The sequence below is a fragment of the Hylobates moloch genome, unplaced genomic scaffold, assembly GCF_009828535.3.
Source record: "Hylobates moloch isolate HMO894 unplaced genomic scaffold, HMol_V3 SCAFFOLD_5, whole genome shotgun sequence".
Lineage (NCBI taxonomy): Eukaryota > Metazoa > Chordata > Mammalia > Primates > Hylobatidae > Hylobates > Hylobates moloch.
Genome location: NW_026652280.1, coordinates 94,473,887 through 94,490,776, shown reverse-complemented (window position 1 = coordinate 94,490,776; position 16,890 = coordinate 94,473,887). Strand labels below are relative to the sequence as shown.

Genomic DNA, 16,890 nt, shown 5'->3' with positions numbered 1-16,890 from the left:
TGAGACCCTGTTTCAAAAGAAAGAAAAAAAAAATGAGTTCTGTGAAAGTTTTGATAGATCAAATAAAAGCATTTCTATCAATCTGCACCCTATTTTAAAGTTTGTATTCAGGAACCACAAACAAAAATTTCAGAAAGAACCTCCCCAGGAACACAGCTGAAACCTGTGTTTTGTTTGTAGGACAAACACTGTACACATGGAGGATGACTTAATAATGTAATTTATTTGAAATACTTCCAGAAAAGTTTAAGGCCATTATACAAAAACATTCATTTCATCAAAACATTCATTGACCACCTTCCCATAGGCCAACACTTGACAAACCTCTTTTCCCAACACACTGGCTGATGGCTCTTAAAAGTGGCTGATGGTTCCTGCAAAGAATCATTCATTCTTTTCTTCACCATTAAAGGCTGTTCTTGGCTTTCCTCTGCTTCTGTCTGCAGTAGGTTCACTTGCTGTATCAATAACAACTTGAGAAACAAAGCAGTTTTAAATAAACTTGTAATAGAAAAAATTCACCATGTTTAAGATCTATAAATACAGAAATATGTTTTACAGGGTAAAATTGACCACAATATCCTTGTTTTTAAAAAATAATAAAGTATATACCTTGTTTTTATATTGATATATCTTGTCACACAGCTTGAATGCACATGATATATGTACATAATAAAATGACATCAATGCATTTACTGCTTTCTTTTCTGTAAACTTGAAAGACAGAAGATTTAAAAAAAAACTTTTTGGCAATAATTTAGAATAATTACCACTAGTGCTGGTGTGGGTATAATTTTGCACAGGTCATCCTCAATATTTACACTTGCAGGGAGCTCTTCTAGGTATTTAGCTGTTTTTAAGGTCTGCACTTTACCCTGTACTGTAAATCAAGGCTGGACAGAGAGGTTACTTATCTGGCTAGCTGATCCTAATTAATCAGAGTTAATGAAATTGGCCTCTGAAGAACATAATTACAATTCTGATTATAGCACAGAACCAGAGATGGCAAACTGACGACCCAAAAGCAGAGCAGGAAAGCCCAAGGCTCTGGCCTTTCTCAGAAGGCCCTGGACCATGCTTTTCTCTCAACGGCTCCCACAGAAGGTTCTGACGAAGTGCTTTTCATTACAAATTCTTCCTCTCCTGTGTTTCTATAAACAGTGTCATCGATAGAGTCATGGTCTCTCTTCTTGTTGCTTCATTCATTCTCTAAAATAATGAGTAGGCCTAGGCAGATGAAACACAATGAACACAGGGCCTTCTTGGTATCCTGGCAGGCTTTCCTAGGCCCTTTGGGTTCTGTTCTGATGTTTTAGGCTAGGAACCAACTATGAGAGACACCTCCTGGTGCCATGTGCATTTCAGTTAAAGATTCAGAGCTGACAGCTGCTTTTGTCCTGGCCCTTTTAAGGTCAGCCTCTATTTTATGTCCTAATACATTCTTGCATCAAACTTGCACTGGATGAAGTTGCAAGGTTCAGACAATGCATCCTCCTTTGCAAAATTAAGCCTTCAGAATCCCCAGGGATGTTTTCAAGCTTTCTGGTTGAGTAAGATCAAACCAAGTTCACTTCATGAGTTGGTCTTTCCTGATTCTCTCTCTAACGCCATCCCGATACACAGGTGACTTCCTCATGCCCTATTTACAAGGCCCTCTAAATTCCGTGCCTTTAGCTACCACATCTAAGAGCTGGGAAAGTGGTACAGAAGCACAAGAGGAAGGACTCTTCAAGCAATCTATGTAAAACAGTAGTTTTGAGATTCTTTTTCTGTTTTTTTAAAATCCAGCAGGACAACTGAAAGTAACTTGTTTGAGTACCTCTCCATCCATCCAGACACTTGTGAAATACAACACAGGGTAATAGTTGCCACAGATTCCAGCTTACACAGACAGATTGGCAGTTACAGTACTAGGGACAAAGGTACAGATACAAGAGACTGGGCCAATATGTATACTCTCACAAAAGTATGAAAAAGTGCTTCTCCAAACCGTTCCATCTGCGGAATGCAAATACTGTACAGGTAAGATGCAGGCCTGCTTCCCGAAGTGCACATGCTTCTGTCAGACATTGCTTTCACCATGCCTGCTGTTCCCACAGGAAGAGTCTGTCTGTTCCATGCGCTCACAGTCGAGGCTGACCTCACTCGTGTCCATACTACAGTCTGACTCACTGTCCGATTGGTCCATCTGCTCAAGTTTTGTTTCTCCCTGTAGCTCTCTGCTCCCGGTGGTGGGATTTAGGAACGATCCCTCGGAGTCAAACACCCCAGCTTGCCCGGCAGCACATAAAACTGTTTCTTTGGCTTGACGAATACAGTTAAGCCACTGCTGTTTGTTGAAGGTGTCATTGGCTTGTAGCGAGTGGGTCTGACTTTGGGATCCGTTTTTGAAACTGACTCTGAAGAAGTTTTTAACTAGAAAGGAAAAACACATGAAAAACAAAGTCAATGGACAGATCCTTCCTCAGGCCAAAGAGAACACACATAGTGACACTAAACCCCAGAATCCATGGCAGGTATTGCTGATAACAAAACGTTTCCCACAGATCCGGACATGGCTCAGCTCCACCCTGCAGCCACCATCAGGGAGATGGGGTTGACACAGGTCTAGCGTTCAGCTGCCCTCGTTGCTCTCAGAAACCAGCAGGTGGAGATCATCTTGGAACCACAAAGTCAAGTGATTTAGGGGAGCCCAGAGTACTGGTGACCCAATCTGGCTGCATAACAAAATCCCTTCGGGTGAGAGCTTGTTAAAAAGACAGATGCTCTCAGGAGGCTGAAGTGGGAGCACTGCTTGAGTCCAGGAGTTTGAGATAAGCCTGAGCAATATAGTGGTGCCTTTTCTCAAAAAATAAAAATAAATCAATAAAAATAAATCCCCAGGCCCTTTTTTAGAGATTCTGATTCAGAAGATCTAAAAGTGGGTTTCATAATCTGTAATTTCAACAAGTACACCAAGCTGGAGCTTTTTCAGTTTAAGAAGCTCTTTTTAACATTAAAACATGCCCATGTTTCTTCATATGAGAGTATCTATACACTTAGTATCCAATGATGGAGAAGATATATGCAGACAAATTTGGTTTCATTGTCAAACAAAATTACATTTTAATTACCTCAACAGGAGCCATCTGCATTTAAAAACAATGGTAGTCCACAATATGGAAGACATGTCATTTAATCTTTTTTTTTGAGACGGAGTCTTGCTCTGGAATGCAGTGAAACAATCTCTGCTCACTGCAACCTCTGCCTCCCGGGTTCAAGCAATTCTCCTGTCTCAGCCTCTGGAGTAGCTGGGATTACAGGCATGCACCACCACGCCCGGCTGATTTTTGTATATTTTTTTTAGTGGAGACAGGGTTTTGCCATGTTGGCTAGGTTGGTCTCGAACTCCTGACCTCAGGTGATCCATCCACCTCAGCCTCCCAAAAAGATGGGATTATAGGCGTGAGCCACCGTGCTTGGCCTATTTAATCTAATAACAACAATATAATGGACATTTAAAGGACCCTGCATGCCACACGCAATACTTGGTTCACAGAAGCATCTGCAGTCAGTCCCTTTGCACTAACCCTGCAGCCAGTAGACTGGGAACCACTACCACTTCCAATGGCTTAGAGGCTAAGCAACAGAGGGAAAGGAGGCCAAAATGTTTTACTGCTGGCCATCTTTGGCTAGAAGCTGTTCTCTGTCCTTCAAATTTAGGCTCCACCCTTTGATCTTGGGCAAGTACCTTAAATCCTCTGTGTCTTAGTTTCTAACTTGTAAAATGGAGAAAACAAGAACCTACTTTATATGATTGTTATGAGGAATAAATGTAATACACGTAAATGCTTATACAATGCCTGGCACATAGTCAGCACTCAAGAAACATAAGCTCTTATTTCTACTACTCCTACTCCTAGGGTAGAGGGATTGATCAGTAGGTAGAAGGCAGTACATATTAATTACTTTGACAGTATGATGCCTATGTTAACCCAGGAAGTTCAAACGTTACTTTCTCAAAGAAGTGTTCCCTATCTCATTTAAAACAGACCTCCAGGCCGGGCCCGGGGGCCTGTAATCCCAGCACTTTGGGAGGCTGAGGTGGGTGGATCACTTGGGGTCAGGAGTTCGAGACCAGCCTGGCCAACATGGCAAAACCTTGTCTCTACTGAAAATACAAAAATTAGCCAGGTGTGGTGGCCCGCCCCTGTATTCCCAGTTACTTGGGAGGCTGAGGGACGAGAATTGCTTGAACCCAGGAGGCAGAGAGTGCAGTGAGCCGAGATCACGCCACCACACACCAGCCTGGGTAACAGAGTAAGACTCTGTCTCAAAAAAATAAATAAATAAAAATAAAAATAAAACAGACCTCCTATTGCTATCCCTTCCTATTCCCTTACTGGGTTTTAAGTTTTCTTAACAACACCTAGAGTATTCGTGTTTATCATCTTTCTCCTCCATCACAATGCAAGCTCCACAGGGGAAGGAAGTTACCTGCTTGTTTCACCGAGTATCATGTTAGATACTCGATAGATAATGCTATCTTGGCTTCTTTTAGTTAATTTGTTTATTAAGTCTTAATTTAGGCCCACTGAGTAATGTTACAGATGAACCCACATTCCAGCTGACCATTCTTATGTCTCTTTAGGGACAAGTTTACCAGTTCAACTGCAAAACCCACCACAATGCAACTGGTATCCATGTAGGGACTATCTGGTATTAAGCATGTTTTTATCCAATGGAAAAAGACAGAGAAAGGGAACTTAAGGAGCACTAACTATGTGCAGACAGGTTCACTTAGATTATCTTACTAAATCCTTATAACAATCTTATGAAGGAGGTACGTATGCATTTCCATTTTGGAGATGAGAAACTGAGAATCACAGGGACTAAACAAAGTACATAATCAGGAAGTCATGAAATAGCATACAAATGCAGTTTGACTTCAAGACTGTGGCTTTTCTCTTTCCACCAGCTGCCCACTCCCTCCAAACTACCACAGCCAAAAACATTCAACAGGTCAACCCCGACTGCTATCCATACTTCTCTCGTTGTTGCTGAATGCCCCTCGAAGGGAGCCACCCAGCCTCACTTCTCCATCCTGGAGGTCTTCCAGCAGGAGGTCCTTCACGGGGATTGGCTGACGGTACAGCTGGTAGCAAAGCTGCTCATTGTGGGTGACGGCTCGAGTGATCACAAGCACTTCTTGGAACAGGAAAACATGCAGTTTCTAGAAGAAAAAAATCCACAAGCTTTCGCTAAGCAATAATGTAATGAGTGGTTGATATGTGGACCTCTGTGGATAAAGAGGTCCCCAGGTACCAGGTTCACACTGGATTATGAACTCCTAAGTTCAAATCTACCTCCGGGAAAACCAAAGTTGGGCATGTTGGAGGCACTTCCAGATATGTCCACTGCCCTTCCTGTAGAAGCACCTCCCTAGGGACTCAATGGAGAAAGCCCTTCTGCCTACAGATATCTACAGCCAGGGTTGCCAACTTTGGGGGCCCTATTCACACTGCAATTCACAACTTGTACAGACATACCTGCCCCAGCTCCTATAAGAAAAAAACGAGAAAGGGAAATAGAATTAAGAAGGTAATGAAGGGAAAAAAAGTTGGCACTCTCTTGACTTTAGTTTATATTACTCAATATAATTCTAAGTAATCAGGCCGGGTGTGGTGGCTCACACCTGTAATTCTAGCACTTTGGGAGGCTGAGGTGGGCAGATCACTTGAGGTTAGGAGTTCGAGACCAGGCTGGCCAACATGGTGAAACTCCGTCTCTATTAAAAATACAAAAACTAGGCCGGATGCGGTGACTCACGCCTGTAATCCCAGCACTTTGGGAGGCTGAGGCGGGTGGATCACGAGGTCAGGAGATAGAGACCATCCTGGCTAACACAGTGAAACCCTATCTCTACTAAAAATACAAAAAATTAGCCGGGTGTGGTGGCGGGTGCCTGTAGTCTCAGCTACTCGGGAGGCTGAGGCAGGAGAATGACGTGAACCCAGGAGGTGGAGCTTGCAGTGAGCTGAGATCATGCCACTGCACTCCAGCCTGGGTGACAGAGTGAGACTGTTTAAAAAAAAAAAAAAGAAAAAAATTCTAAAAGATCAAAATTAACAATAGTCTATAAAAAATGAGACTGTATTCAAAGCTAATATTAACCTTTGCTTCCCAAACCCATAAAAAACACGTTCCTTCAACCACAGAGTCATTATCAGCTTTATCCAGGAACTCCAAGTCAGAACACTGCTCATTCCTGAGGGGACCAGAGTATGCTGCCACAGCCACAAAGAAAGATGATCAGGCCAGGCACAGTGGCTCACACCTGGAATCCCAGCACTTTGGGAGGCCGAGGTGGGCAGATCACCTGAGGTCAGGAGTTCAAGACCAGCCTGGCCAACATGGTGAAACCCCATCTCTACCAAAAATACAAAAATTAGCCAGGCGCAGTGGCAGGCACCTATAATCCCAGCTACTCAGGAGGCTGAGGCAGGAGAACTGCTTGAACCCAGGAGGTGGAGGCTGCAGTGAGCTGAGATCGGGCCATTGCACTCTAGCCTGGGCGACAAGAGCAAAATTCTGTCTCAAAAAAAAAAAAAAGATCAACATTTTCCTTCTAAGTTAATCAGAACCTTGGTTCTCTGAAGAGGCTTAAAAAGTTGAGTGCGATGTGGGCAAAAAGAAAATTGCAAAAATGAAGGCTTGTTTCAGGCCCCATTATGAAAGCAGGTGTGCTTGGTGGAGTTGGGGTAAATTTGCTCCATTCAATGCTAAGTGCCAGACTCTTCTCACAGTTTGGAGAACTGAAGTGAAAATATCCACAACTTTATAACTAGGTTCTAGCTTTCTGGTGGAAATATTTGGGAATGTCAATCCAGCAGTCTTAAAGGGGAGAGACCAGAAGAGGAGAGGTTCTCACTTGTAAGTGGGAGCTAAATCTTGGGTTCACATGGGCATAAGAATAGGAACAACAGACACTGGGGACTCTAAAAGGCAAGTGGGAGTGAGAGGGGCAAGGGCTAAAAAACTTCCTATCGAGTACTATGTTCACTATCTGGGTGATGAGATCAATAGAAGCCTATTCTCAGCACCATGCAGTATATCCTTATAACAAACCTGCACATATACCCCCTGAATCTAAAACAAAAATGGGAACTGAATTAAAAACTTTGGATTAAAATTTTGACTTGGGATAGTGGGAGCACATTCAATATTATTAGATCATTTTAAATTTAGGAGAAAAGAAACCCACAGGTCTCCTACCCCATCCCTACTACCTCCCAAACACACACAAACACAGAAACAAAATCTAACCAAATCTTGGCTAGAGGGAATAAAATGTATATTTAAGAAGACTGAAAAACAGGATAAAGCACAAAATAACCAAGTTAAAGGCTTTTTGGTGTGGCAGTTGTGGAAATAATGTGTTAAGAATTTTCTTTTGGGGACTGTTTTAATGTACAGTATTTGGAATAATCAGATTTTTACACTGTTTCTACTTCAGTCAATCTTCTAGCCAAGGTGGGCTGAGACTGTCTGGGCAACCTTTTAAAAATACAACTCAGCTGGGCACAGTGGCTCACTCCTGTAATCCCAGCACTTTGGGAGGCCGAAGTGGACGGATCACCTGAGGTCAGGAGTTCAAGAACAGCCTGGCCAACATGGTGAAACCCCATCTCTACTAAAAATGCAAAAATTAGCCAAGCGTGGTGGTGGATGCCTGTAATCCCAGCTACTCGGGAGGCTGAGGCACGAGAATTGCTTGAACCTGGGAGGTGGAGGTTGCAGTGAGTCAAGATCGTGCCACTGCACTCCAGCCTGGGCAACAGAGGGAGACTCTGTCTCAAAAAACAAACAAACAAACAAAAAACTCATTTATGAATGTTCACTGATAATTTCTCTTATTGGTCTCAGCTCCTTCCTGCCCTCAAACTACTATGCTTTTTTTCTGACCCAAGACTTTATTCACAATGACTTTTACTGGGGGAAAATGACTCTACTGGGGGAAAAAAAACCCATAAGCCTCCCACCCCAACTATCTTTGTTCTCAAACATCTATCTGCCTGCAATAAAAACTAGAGTTTATCTTTATGCCTTAGGCACATCTAATCAGAAAGTTCTCAGTCCTTCACTGATGTACAGAAAGATAATAGGCTTACACCCTGTGGAGCAGTGCATTTTCCTATTTCTCATTGGGCTTCCTAGAAAGAGCGTTCAAGGAGCTTGGTGTTAAGATACTAGAAGTCCACAGGTGCTTTCTGAAAATAAGCAAGTAACAGAAAGCACCTTTCTAGCAATCAGTAACTCTCTAGTCCCACAGACATGTCTTCAAGCAACAGACTCGACAGGTCTCATTACCCCCACTGTACCATCCACTGGCTGGATCCACAGCATCCCTGATAATGGGTTATATAATATGTACTCACTGATTTCAAGTAATATTTCCATGCCTGCTCAGTCTAGGCTAAACGGATGTCCCTTGAATTATCAAAACTTTATTAAGAACCCTTCAATCTAGTTCTGGCTTTCATTCTAAGGGTTGGCTAGATACTGAAGATGAAATACAACAAAAATGCAGAGTCTCTCTCCCAATGGCTATCTCAACACAGAAATTTAAACACACACACACACACACACACACACACAAATTTCTACTGGCTATACATACAAATAGCTTGGTGAGCTGAATGAATTTTGAACTCTCACATAATTCAAATTCATCTTTCCCTTTAAACAAGCATTCATTCATTGAGTACCCAGTATGTGCCAGGTCCCCATGATACGTTCTAAGGTTGGCAAACCACCAAAATAACATGGTATAATGGAATATACTGACAAATGGAGAATTGCAAATCACTATATTAAGTGCTCCAAGGGAGATATACACAGTTGCTATGATAGCAGAAGAGGAACCATTTCAGTATCTACTTGGGAATAAAAGCCAGGAGATGGGTATCTATAGGTCAAAGCTAAATATGCAACCAATAGAAGATAGATTGTTATTTAAAAAAAACTGGTTTCAAAATGCCAGTCTGTGGATGGGTCCCAATGCACACGAAAGAAGTTAAATGCATTCAACTGAAGAGCTGTTTCTCTGAGATTAAATCCTTCTAACATCTTATTAAGATCATCCTTTATTTTCTGAAATCAAAGTGAGAGATGTTAACTGTTCTGCATTTGTTTTTCAAAGTCATGATCAGACAAAATAAATAGCTGGCAACCCTATGTTGGTTTCCAAAATTCTTTCTGAATATGTACTGATCCTTAACATTACAAAATATGAATGAATATATATATACATACACACATATGATCCTGTGATATAAATGACACTGGAAAAGCAATTTTTGTTTGAAAGAACGAAGGACAGGCACAGTGGCTCAAGCCTGTAATTCCAGCATTTTGAGAGGCCAAGGCAGGTGGATCACTTGAGCTCAGGAGTTTGAGACCACCCTAGCCAACATGGTGAAACCCTGTCTCTCCAAAAAAAAAAAAAAAACCACAAAAATTAGCTGGGCGTGGTGGTGCGTGCCTGCAGTTCCAGCTACTTGGGAGGCCGAGGCACGAGAATTGCTTGAACTGGGAAGGCAGAGGTTGCAGTGAGCCAGCCTGGGTGACAAAGCGAGACTCCATCTCAACAACAACAAAAAAAGAACATGACCCTAGATAGGGAAGAAATTGTAAGAGGAGGCTCCACATCAAATGAATTAGGGATAGGGGAGGTAGATAAGACTGCTTAAAAGGGAGTAACTACTTACCACGCCCCGATTGTTCTTCAGTTCACCATGACAACACAAGACTCGAGAGCTGTCGATCAGGGAGTCTTTCTGGCCTTCTTCCAAGTAAAGAAGCCGCTCTTTATAATAGCGGCATTCAGATTCGCCAGTCTTGGTATTGATTTCTGCCACAATTCCCTGAATGATATTTATCTACGGAAACAAAGAGGAAAATTAAGTATGGAGGAAAGCAGCAAACCATTCACACCAAGTTGTAGGGGCTCAGCTTAGAAGGACACCAGGACACACCCAGATCTAATTCTGTTATCGAAGTTGCTACTTTGGGAAAAGAGAAAAAAAAACAAAACAAAACATAAATACTTTTAGTATACTGCATCTATCTATCCATCTGCAAACATACACACACATTTCTTTGTATACATATAAAGATATTTGTATTATATATAAAACTAATATTGATGAATAATTTTATCTGAGAGGAAGGGATACCTATTGAACTCCAGGCTGCATATTTCTTAAAACGTGCTCACAATGTTGAAAATGTAGCCATATAAAAAAGTTGGCTAAGGAGAGAAAACAAAGCAGAATGTAAGAGTCCAAAAGAGGGACTTTGAGGATGTGACACAATTAATAGCTTCAACGTCTCTCTATATGTACTCAATCTAATGTACAAACAATATTTGCAAATTGGGTTTGAACAAATGGTTTGAATATCTTTTTTTTTGATATGGAGTTTCCCTCTTGTTGCCCAGGCTGGAGTGACATGGCACAATCTTGGTTCACTGCAACCTCTGCCTCCCAGGTTCAAGCGATTCTTCTGCCTCAGCCTCCCAAGTAGCTGGGATTACAGGCGTCTGCCACAACGCCCAGCTAATTTTTGTATTTTTTGTTTGTTTGTTTTGAGACAGAGTCTCACTCTGTCGCCAGGCTGGAGTGCAGTGGCGCAATCTCAGCTCACCGCAACCTCCGCCTCCTGGGTTCAAGTGATTCTCCTGCCTCAGCCTCCTGAGTAGCTGGGACTACAGGCACCACTACGCCCAGCTAATTTTTTGTTTTTTTGTTTTGTTTTGTTTTGTTTTGAGACAGAGTCTCGCTGCCGCCCAGGCTGGAGTGCAGTGGTGCGATCTCGGCTCACTGCAGGCTCCGCCCCCTGGGGTTCACGTCATTCTCCTGCCTCAGCCTCCCGAGTAGCTGGGACTACAGGCGCCCGCCACCTCGCCCAGCTAAATTTTTGTATTTTTAGTAGAGACGGGGTTTCACTGTGTTAGCCAGGATGGTCTCGATCTCCTGACCTCCTGATCTGCCCGCCTTGGCCTCCCAAAGTGCTGGGATTACAGGCGTGAGCCATCGCACCCGGCCAATTTTTTGTATTTTTAGTAGAGACAGGGTTTCATCATGTTGGCCAGGGTGGTCTCGATCTCTTGACCTTGTGATCCGCCTGCCTCAGCCTCCCAAAGTGCTGGGATTACAAGCGTGAGCCACTGCACCTGGCCAATTTTTGTATTTTTGGTAGAGACAGGTTTCACCATGTTGCCCAGGCTGGTTTTGAACTCCTGAGCTCAAGTGATCCGCCCACCTCTGCCTTCCAAAGTGCTGCGATTACAAGTGTGACCCACCGCGCCTGGCCTGGATATCTTTTTCAATGATATAATATAAATGTTTATAAAGAACAGAGCAAAAATAATGGGAAAAAAGACACCAGTATAATGATGGGGATAGTCTGTATAAATACACTCACACCCAGGATCTAGAGCACATGTGAGTGAGTAAGTTTGGGCAGAAGATTCCAAAGTGATGGTGGATGCAGTGTTGTCAATACGAAAACAAGAGTACTGCCTGAGATGCAGTCAGTGGATATTTATTCTGATGTGTTGGTCATTCTGTCATATGAATATATCTAAATGTTATAAAACACTAGAAAACAAAGGGATGAGAAATTAGTTGAGGAAAACTCAATGACACCAGGCCAGGCACGGTGGCTCATGCCTGTGATCCCAGCACTTTGGGAAGCCAAGGCAGGCAGATCACTTGAGGTCAGGAATTCCAGACCAGCCTGGCCAACATGGTGAACGCTATCTCTACTAAAAATACAAAAAAAAAAAATTAGCCAGGAGAGGTGGTGCCCACCTATCATTCCAGCTACTTGGGAGGCTGGGGTGGGAAAATCACTTGAACCTGGGAGGCAGAGGTTGCAGTGAGCCAGGATCACTCCACTGCACTTCAGCCTGGGCGACAGAGCAAGACTCCATCTCAAAAAAATAAAAAACTCCATGACACCAATGAGAGGCAAAATAATGATTTCCTTAGCAGGATTCTCTGTCCCCTAAAAGTGAAAAGACCAACAGTCCCATTGTTCTTGTGGTGGTAACTGAAAAGTACTTAACAGATGGCAATGTTGATAAGGCCTCTTCTTCATCACATTTACTTAAAAGAAAAGCCAATCTCTGAAAAGCAAGGTTCCAAAAGAGGCCTTTGCTCAGTCAGAAGTTATCATGTCTTAAAATAATAATAATAATAATAATAATAAATTCTATCTAGGATTGTTAAGTAATTATTTTTCTTTTTTTTTTTTCAGTTGAGACGGTCTCATTCTATTGCCCAGGCTGGAGTGCAGTGGCGCCATCTTGGCTCACTGCAACCCCTGCCTCTTGGGCTCAAGTGATCCTCCCACCTCAGCCTCCTGATAGCTGGGACCACAGGCGTGCGCCACCACATCTGGCTAATTTTTGTATTTTTCATGGAGATGGGCTTTTGCTATGTTGCCTAGGCTGGTCTCTGACTCCTAGACTCAAGCGATCTGCCTGCCTCGGCCTCCCAAAATGCTAGGATTATAGGTGTGAGCCACTGAGTCTGGCCAAGTGATTATTTTTTCATATGCCACTAAAATGATATTGTCTGCCAAAAGCAACTGGGTAAAAACTGTTACTCAGTTATAACTTTTGTACTTCCACACAAGTTTGACAGAAGATCTCACAGCTTTGAGCTGAAGTTTGGTGAATGTATCCTACGGAGAGATGCATAATCTGTACATTTCTGTAGCTATTAAGAGTTTCAAAGATTTCTTTCTTTTTTTTTTTGAGACGGAGTCGTTCTTGTTGCCCAGGCTGGAGTGCAGTGGCACGATCTTGACTCACTGCAACCTCCGCCTCCTGGATTCAAGCGATTCTCCTGCCTCAGCCTCCTGAGTAGCTGGGACTACAGGCACCTGCCACCACGCCCAGCTAATTTTTGTATTTTTAGTAGAGACGGGCTTTCTCCATGTTGGCCAGGCTGGTCTAAAACTCCTGACCGCATGATCTGCCTGCCTTGGCCTCCCTAAGTGCTGGGATTACAGGCATTAGCCACCATGCCTGGCCAAAAGTTTCAAATATTTCTTTATTCTTTTCTCTATTTCTCAAATTGTGGTGGTAGCACTCACTACTTTGATTAAAAAAAAAAACAAAACCCTTATTTTAAAAAATATAGGCTCTTTAGTGTTATAGAAGAAGCCTTTTGGCCTTTGATGTCAACCTAATATTAAATGTAAATCCTGTAAAAGTAATTTGAGTTTTATTAACATAAAACAATAAATAGCAGAACACTTTGGTATATACTTTCTTAGTTTCTTTTTTCCTTTCTTGGTTTTCAAAAATGAATGATTATTCACTGTTACTTTCAAGATAAAATAATTTCACAAAATATACTAAAGCCATGACTCATCCTTCAAATTAATTTGTTTATTGAGAACCTGTTCCATGTTAGACTAAGTGGTAGCATTCAAAGAAATGAGAGGATTCCTGCCTTCAAGAAGCTTAAAACAAATGGGAGGTATCTGAGCAACTGTGTTATGTCTACTTTATCCTTTTACCTTTCCATATTTTTTAATATGTAGCAAAATCCATGCTTTTCCCTTACTCTTAAAGACCTCAGCATTAGTGGCTATGACTTCTCAGTTAACTGTTACCAGGTGTACCTGGACAGCTGGAATTAATCAGCACTTCAGTCAATTTTCTGAGTTGCCTGCAAGTATCCAGGAAACCAGAAAGAAGATGCACCATAGTCATAAATATGTGTTCATTTCCTAATTTAACTCAGGAACTGAACAGCTGGCATATCACATGAAGATTAATAAACTCAAATGCCATGGCAGTTCCTTATGCAGCTATGATTAGTTTCAAATACTGCTTCTTTTGCTGGTGTTTGAAAAACAGAGACAAAACAATGGAAACAATCAGTGTTCTCATTCCATGTTCTATGTATACATTTATAATAGTAACTCTGGGTCTGCTTTCATTTATTAAAAATAATGTTTTGTATTTCTATCTACCTGAATATCATGAGGGTCTTATCTGTCTGCATTGGTTCTTTTTTTTTTTTTTTTTTTTTGAGACTGAGTTTCGCTCTTGTTGCCCAGGCTAGAGTGCAATGACGCAATCTCGGCTCACTGCAACCTCCGCCTCCTGGGTTCAAGTGATTTGCCTGCCTCAGCCTCCCGTGTAGCTGGGATTACAGGCATGCACCACCATGCCCGGCTAATTTTGTATTTTTAGTAGAGATGGGGTTTCTCCATGTTGGTCAGGCTGGTCTCGAACTCCTGACTTCAGGTGATCCGCCTGCCTTGGCCTCCCAAAGTGCTGGGATTACAGGCATGAGCCACTACTCCTGGCCTCTGCATTGGTTCTTGAGAGAGATTTATTTTGCAGAATTTCAGGGAGGCATAAAGTTACATACGGCAGGCTGCCAATAGCCAGCCAACAGTCACAGTAGTTGTGCATTTAAATTAAATTTATTGTTGCATCTCTCACTGGGTTCAAACTGAAGGAAGGGACTGGTAAAGGGAGATGATGAGAGATACCTGGTAACAGTACAGAGATTAAGCTCACACGTGCTGGACTCATCATCCTGAAAGTGGACTCTGAAAGCCCTGACTGTCTGGTCCCTTGTGCCCATGATACTCATTGGCTCCTGCCATGAACCAAGAATAGCAGTCTTCACGGCTGTTCCATCAAAAGCAGGACTGTTTTTCCCACTGATTTCAGTGATTTTTTTTTTTTTTTTAGGAGTTGAGAAATAGTGGTGAGGTGGGGGGAAGGGATGCTCTGCAGGATCATTTTCTGGCAGAAAAATTCTTAGAATTTAAAACATTAAACAACCAAGCTCTCTGGAATATCTGAATACCCAAACTCCTATTTTAAGAAGTTCTCTTTTGAGAAAAATTTTTATCAACCCTCAAAGCATTATTATGAAATTCTAATAAAGATGTGGTAATTTAGGCACTGCATTAAAGGCAAGACCTCTTTTTAGATCTAATCATAGGTCTGAATGCAATCAACTCCCTTGGAACGGAAGCAATTTACTTAGCGCTCTCTGATGTTTCCCTTTTCATTGATGGGAAATTTATTCAGGGGATATTTGTCAAGCTATATTGGTGCTATGGGTTTTATGTTTATCAAACATTCATAACGCACCCAAGAGTACAGGGCTAAATAATTCTGTTCATGTGGGGTAATGAATGCTATGAGGATTCTGTCAAGGGAAAAAAAAACCTCCTGTGCGTATACTGTGTAAGTAGGCATTTGGAGGACTTGCTTTGCAGACATTTCCAAATGCAGGTATACCATGTTTCATGCATAGATCTGCCTGAATAACTAGATGCAGAGTGAACTTTTGAAAACGGTTTCATCCTTTATGCACTAGGGAAACTGGTTACTGGCATATCATTTTATATTACACACAATCATATTCTTATCTGTTTTTAAATTCGAACTTTAGCTCACTGGGTATTTAAAAAAAAAAACAGAACAGCATTCTTTCACGCTCCATATTAAAAAGAAATCTTTACAGTAACTCAGAACACGCTCCCATGCTTCAAAAAAGTCATGACTTTGAGTAGCTCATGCTCCCTGTTGTTTGTATTCCTGCAGACCACACACTTGCTGGGATGAAATATGGAGAGGAGGCAACTCTATCGCACTCTTCGCAGTAATAAAAACAGACATGACGAAGTGAGATGGGCCTCAACCCCAGTGCCTGCGTCCCCCATCTGTGCTGGACCGGGGGCCTGATCTCTGTGTGTTGGGCCTGCCAAATACATTGAATACCTCATGAATCAGAAGAGGGTCCTTTATTATTCTTTTCTATCCTACTTGGAGGCACCCAGCCCAGTTCTGCACCAGTGAGGCTGGTGACCAGACAGCTCTCCACAACTATAAAGGCAACAGAAACTCAAAGTAGTGGGCAGGCTTTCTGCATCAAGGTATAGAATCATAAAGAAGTAGAAGGACACAGGATTTGGAGTCTACACTGACAGGGTTTGAACATCAACTGCATCACTTGCTGGCTGTGGACCTGGGCGAGCTATTTAACCCCTCCAAGCCTCATCTGGAAAATGGTCCTAATACGAACAGCTATCTCCTAGGCTGTTGTGAGGGTTAAATGAGATATATAACCTATGAGGCAAATTACATAAAGTTGATTTACTAGGTACTCAATGCCAGCAATTATTACCATGATTGTTGTTACTACTACTTATTATTAAACCCCTCTCTGGGAGGAAATAGGCAGTTTGCTCAGCAGGTTCAACGTTTCTGATTTTCAAATTACCTATGCATATCCTCCTTCTATTATTGTCCCAGATTAAATCAGAAAATGAGCCCTTTGAATGATCTGTTAGCCTCTATCCTCACCGCCACCTCCTTGATCAGGTTTTCACACCCGGACAGCATCCTCCCAACTTGCATCCCTATCACCAGTCTCTTCCTCCTCAGTCCCCCGTTCTACCAAGAGTATGTGTCCAAGGTTACAGAGCTAGTAAATGATGGAGCTGGGATTTGAATCCTGAATCCCAGCTACTTAGAAACCAACCAACAAACAAAAACAAACTTCAATTAATTGCACGACAAAGGAAAAATCTCTTAAATTGATATTTAAAAACCTCTATAACCAGATCTGAACCCACATCCTCTGTCTTCTCTCCTGCTGCTTTCTCAGAGGACCCCTAACCCCAGGCCAACTGATCCATGATATTCCCCAGGCACGACCTGTCCTGTCATTTCTTTTTTTTTTTGAGACGGAGTCTCGCTCTGTCACCCAGGCTGGAGTGCAGTGGTGCAATCTCGGCTCACTGCAAGCTCCACCTCCCGAGTTCACACCATTCTCCTGCCTCAGCCCCTCCGAGTAGCTG

The 16,890-nt window shown here is 42.3% G+C and overlaps 1 protein-coding gene across 8 annotated transcripts in view; it reads right to left on the bottom strand.

Moving 5' to 3' along the window:
- Positions 1 to 204: 204 nt before the first annotated feature.
- The window catches only part of ARHGEF3 (Rho guanine nucleotide exchange factor 3), a 349,457-nt gene continuing 332,771 nt past the window's right edge, over positions 205 to 16,890 (bottom strand). For 7 of the 8 annotated variants that reach the window (XM_058439116.1, XM_058439113.1, XM_058439114.1 and 4 more), the window contains 3 exons: positions 9,750 to 9,920; positions 5,026 to 5,212; positions 205 to 2,415 (listed from right to left, as the gene is read on the bottom strand). In XM_058439116.1, coding sequence (XP_058295099.1) covers positions 2,063 to 2,415; positions 5,026 to 5,212; positions 9,750 to 9,920 — 711 coding nt within the window. In that variant the 3' untranslated portion in view covers positions 205 to 2,062. The remainder of the gene's footprint in view (positions 2,416 to 5,025; positions 5,213 to 9,749; positions 9,921 to 16,890) is intronic. The other variant, XM_032755517.2, reaches the window with a different exon arrangement.